We start from the raw sequence: 5,788 nt of genomic DNA on the forward strand, positions 1-5,788 counted from the left end.
TATAGATTCTGGTATTTCAGACTTTTTTGATCTTTTTGAATTTGCATGGTATTATAACTTGTCAGATTTAGAGATATTTACGAACATTTCAATTAAAAAATAAATAATGTCGAGCTCAGATATTGCACAATTAATAAGAAATAGAGGTTCTCTTAAACGTAAATTAACTTCATTAACAAATTTTGTAAATAAAATAATTGATGGTTCACTTAAACCGACATTAGGCGATGTAAATATGCGATATAAAAATAATCTTGAATTATTAAGTCAATTTGAAATTATTCAGCAATCTATCGAGGAGAAATGTTCGGACGATCAATTAGAAATTCATTTTAATGAACGTGATCCATTTGAAAATCAATTTTATACAGCAATTTCATATTTAGAGGAATACATAAACAATTCTTCTCCGGTAATAAATGTCACACCTCAAAATGTAATTAATCACGATCCACTTCAAAATTTTCTTTTGCCGAAAATCAAGCTTCCTACATTTAATGGTGAATATGAGCAGTGGCTCGAATTCAAAACCAATTTTATAAACACTATCGATTCAAATTCATCATTAAGTGCAGGTCAAAAGTTTAACTTTTTAAAAGCTGCGTTGGAAGGTTATGCCAAACGAACAATAGAAGGTTTTACTGATTCCCAAGACTACCATGCTGCATGGAATATGCTTTGCAACAAATTCGATCGAAAAAAGTTTCTAGTAGACACCCACTTAAAATCTATTTTCAATTTAAATTCGATACATAAAAGCACATTCATGCAATTCAGAGGGTTAATCGATGAAGTTTCAAAGCATTTATCATATTTAGAAGGAATGAAGCTCACTAAAGAGTCTCTATGGGATATGACAATTATTCATGTTGTGTACAATAAATTAGACAAAGTAACTCAAAATAAGTGGAAAGAATATCACACTTCCGTAGAATTGCCTCACTTAAATGAATTTCTTGAATTCCTTAAACAGAGACAAGACATATTACAATCTCAAGAAGAGCCTCATTCCTCCTCAATGATGACCGTTAAAAGTCACTCTGGGTTTCAGAAACCTCTACAATCTCGATCACAATTTCATTTAGCAATAAATCAAATTCAGTGCAATTTTTGCAAGAGTGATCATTTAATATATTCTTGCCCCGAATTTTTAAGATTAACAATTAATGACAGATGGGAAAAGATTAAAATCTATTTTCAATTTAAATTCGATACATAAAAGCACATTCATGCAATTCAGAGGGTTAATCGATGAAGTTTCAAAGCATTTATCATATTTAGAAGGAATGAAGCTCACTAAAGAGTCTCTATGGGATATGACAATTATTCATGTTGTGTACAATAAATTAGACAAAGTAACTCAAAATAAGTGGAAAGAATATCACACTTCCGTAGAATTGCCTCACTTAAATGAATTTCTTGAATTCCTTAAACAGAGACAAGACATATTACAATCTCAAGAAGAGCCTCATTCCTCCTCAATGATGACCGTTAAAAGTCACTCTGGGTTTCAGAAACCTCTACAATCTCGATCACAATTTCATTTAGCAATAAATCAAATTCAGTGCAATTTTTGCAAGAGTGATCATTTAATATATTCTTGCCCCGAATTTTTAAGATTAACAATTAATGACAGATGGGAAAAGATTAAATCTTTAAAACTTTGTCCGAATTGTTTACGTTTTGGTCACTCCAAGGAAAGGTGCAGTAGCGGATCATGTCGTAAGTGTAAACGTAAACACAACACTTTATTACATCAAGATTATTCTCGTTCATATCAAAGTCAAAACACACAGTCGAATGCATACAACAACAATAATCAATACAATTCTCGAGACACAATTCAATCAGTAGGTGCTCATAATCATCCAAATGATAGTGACCAGGTGTCACACAATTCACAAGCAATTTCTCACAATATTCAAACAATTTCAGTCCCAAATCAACAATGTTTAGTTACAGACAGAGATACACAATCTAATATAATTCTGTCGACAGTAACATTCAAAGTTAAAGACCAAAACAATCAATTGCATCAATGTAGAACTCTGCTCGATTCAGGAGCTCAATCCCATTTGATTACCGAAGAGTTTGTCAAACGGTTAGGGTTACCATTAACCAATACCGAATTAGCTATTATTGGTATTAACCAAGTGGTTTCTACTTTAAAAAAGAAAACTTCAATTACAATTTTCTCAAACAAAATTAATTTCCAATTTCAATTATCTTGTTATGTAACACCATTCATTTCAACTATTCCGTTACAACAATTTGATATCTCTACAATTTCCATTCCCCAAAATATCGAATTGTCTGATCCTACTTTCAATACTCCTCAGAAAGTTGACATGATCATAGGTGCCAGTTTGTTCTGGGAACTGCTATTAGAGGGCAATATTAAATTAGGAAAACATGCACCAGTGCTTCAAAATACCAAACTTGGGTGGGTAATATCTGGTACTGTAATGAATGCGATATCAACGTCGTTATGCAATTTTTCACAATGCTTTATACCAGAAGACAATCAGTTACGTAAATTCTGGGAACTCAATGAGATAAATAAACCTATGATGTTATCAAAAGATGACGTCCAGTGTGAGGAACTATTTACCAAACACACTCAAAGAAATGAAAACGGTCAGTTTGTAGTGAAGTTGCCCTTCAAATATTCTACCGATTTATTGGGAGATTTAAAAGAAATAGCAAAAAAACGATTCATATCACTCGAAAACCGATTCAAAACTCATCCTCAATTTTATCAATTATACAAAAATTTTATACATGAATATATCGATTTAGGTCACATGACCAGGGTAGAAAGTGACATGGTCACTGAACCAACTTATTTTTTTCCCCACCATGGCATATACAAGCCTAGTAGTCTGACTACTCAACTTAGAGTGGTCTTCGATGGATCAAGTCCAATAACATATTTGACATTTTAATTAGGTTCCGACTATACAAGTATGTTGTGTCTGCTGACGTTAGTAAAATGTATAGGCAGATCCTTATACATGATGCACACAAGCCCCTTCAACAGATCCTGTGGAGGGACAACCCAGCAGATGAATTTTCAATTTATCAATTAAACACCGTTACGTATGGTTGTACTAGTTCGCCATACTTAGCAATAAAATGCATAAATCAATTAGCAATTGATAACTGTAATACATTACCGACAGCTTCACAGACAATTCTTAATGATTTCTATGTTGATGACCTAGTAACGGGTTCCAATGATCTTTCAGAATTACAAACCCGATGTAAAGATATTTCAGACATATTAAAATCAGCACAATTCATACTTAGAAAATGGGTTACAAATAATCCGAGTGTTCTCTTGAACATTCCATGTTGCGATATTCCTAATGAAATTTTAAATTTCGGTGAACACGAAAGCTGTAAAACCTTAGGTGTACAATTTAATAGTAACAAAGACATTCTAAATTTTAAAATATCTTCAATTCCACATGATAATTCGATTACTAAGAGAAAGATATTGTCTATCATTTCACAAATCTGGGATCCTCTTGGTCTTCTCTCTCCAGTAATTGTACTTTCTAAACTCATAATTCAGAAATTATGGACCTTCAAATTAAATTGGGACGAAAAGGTTCCACATGACATTTATATTAAATGGACACAATTTTACAATCAATTGTCCCAACTCAATCAATTAGAGATTCCTAGGCATGTTCTTGGATCCAATCATTCCATACTAGACATTCATTGTTTCTGCGATGCATCTCAAGATGCTTATGCAAGCTGTATATATTTCCGAAGCATAGATGCAAGTGGCAATTATCAAAGTCATTTAATTTGCTCCAAAAGTAAAGTTGCACCATTAAAGCGACTCACCATTCCCAGATTAGAGTTATGTGCTGCTCTACTGGGAGCACAATTAACAGCCCAAGTTGTCAATGCCAGTTCACCGTCAGTACCGATACAGTACTATTGGTCCGACTCTCAGATAGTAGTATGTTGGATAAAAAAGGATGCTAATCAGTTACAACAATTCGTAGGTAATCGCGTCGCCAAAATTCAACAGTTAACCAACAAGGATGATTGGTATTATGTTAATACTAAAGAAAATCCTTCAGACCTGGCTTCCAGAGGAGTTTTACCAGAAGATCTAGCTAACCGTGAATTATGGTGGAAGGGGCCAATTTTTCTACGTGGTCCTATAGACAAACCCGCACCTCCTGCAATGTCTGAAATCGAACTTCCTGAACAAAAGGTTAAAAGTTCGATGTTATTGGCTACCCATTCGGTACCACTCTTTCTATTCTCTCGATTTTCTAATATTTCAACGTTAAAACATGTCGTTATTTATTGTTTTCGATTTCGTAATAACGCGTGTAAAAAAAGGTCAGAAAGAACGATAGGCCTTTTAACTCTTTCCGAAGTAGAAGAAGCTTCATTGCGATTAATAAAACTTGTACAATTGGATTCATTTGCGGAGGAAATATCTATTTTAAATTCCAATAAACCATTACCAATGAAACATAAACTTTCAAATCTTACTCCATTTTTAGATGAAAATCATGTATTACGAGTAGGGGGTCGACTTAGATTATCTGGATTAGACTTTAACTCTAAACACCCTATATTAATTTCATCTAATCATCCTTTCAATAAGTTGCTATTTGAACATAAACATAAAGTCCTATTACATGCAGGTCCTCAACTCCTTCTCTCATCAATTCGACAATATTATTGGCCAATTCGGGGGAGAGACCTTGCAAGAAAAACAGTAAGAAATTGTCTTACTTGTTTTAAATTTAAACCTACATTTGCCAGTTGTCCAATGGCCAGTTTGCCCGAAGCTCGCACAACCCCATCACTGCCATTTCAGCACTGTGGCATAGATTTTGCAGGACCATTTTTACTAAACAATAAATCGGGTAGGGGAGCCAAAGAAATAAAAGGTTACGTTTGTGTTTTTGTATGCTTTTGTACCAAAGCAATTCATCTTGAACTCATTACAAATCTCACAACAGACTGTTTCCTATTCTGCTTGAAGCGTTTCATAGCTCGACGAGGTATCCCCAATGACATTTATTCAGATAATGGATCCACTTTCGTTGGAGCTCGCAATGAACTTAAACAATTTGGTCAATTTCTTTTAAAAAATAATACTTATATTCACAATTACGCTATTGATCATAATATAAATTGGCATTTCATTCCACCGTATGCGCCTAATTTTGGCGGTCTTTGGGAGGCGGCAGTTAAAAGTATGAAACACCATTTAAAGAGGGTGTTACTCGACAAAAAACTTATCTACGAAGATTTTAATTCTCTGCTAATTCAGATCGAGGGAGTCTTAAATTCTAGACCTATGTTTGCACTCTCTAACGACCCAACTGACCTAACGCCACTTACTCCTTCCCATTTCCTGATTGGCCGTCCTATTACAACCATTCCCGATACTGACTTAAGCACACTCCCGATAGGCAGGCTCTCCAACTACAAAACGATTCGTCATATATATCAACAATTTTGGAATCGTTATGTGAAAGAATACGTTTCGCAACTGCAACAGCAATACAAATGGAAAGAATCTTCGTCCCATTTGAAGATTGGAACTTTAGTGTTAATTCGCAGTTATCAACAACCACCATGTAGATGGCCTTTGGGACGTATTATTAACTTGCATTCCGGTAAAGATAAACTTTCAAGAGTGGCAGAGGTAAAAACAAACAATAAGACAGTTATTCGCTCTGTTCGTCATTTGTGTCCGTTCCCAATGCAGCAAGAGAGTGTTAGTGAGAATATTAATATATAA

General features: G+C 34.3%; 2 protein-coding genes across 2 annotated transcripts; both read left to right on the forward strand.

Annotated features, from left to right (window-relative positions):
- Nucleotides 1-1,286: 1,286 nt before the first annotated feature.
- On the forward strand, nucleotides 1,287-2,945 carry LOC140433837 (uncharacterized). The gene has a single exon (XM_072521813.1). It carries the CDS (start codon nucleotides 1,287-1,289, stop codon nucleotides 2,943-2,945), a length of 1,659 nt encoding a protein of 552 aa, XP_072377914.1.
- A 47-nt stretch (nucleotides 2,946-2,992) lies between these two features.
- On the forward strand, nucleotides 2,993-5,788 carry LOC140433838 (uncharacterized). Its single transcript, XM_072521814.1, has one exon. The coding sequence runs from the start codon at nucleotides 2,993-2,995 to the stop codon at nucleotides 5,786-5,788; it is 2,796 nt and encodes a 931-aa protein (XP_072377915.1).

This window comes from Diabrotica undecimpunctata, chromosome 2, assembly GCF_040954645.1.
Source record: "Diabrotica undecimpunctata isolate CICGRU chromosome 2, icDiaUnde3, whole genome shotgun sequence".
In the NCBI taxonomy this organism is placed as follows: domain Eukaryota; kingdom Metazoa; phylum Arthropoda; class Insecta; order Coleoptera; family Chrysomelidae; genus Diabrotica; species Diabrotica undecimpunctata.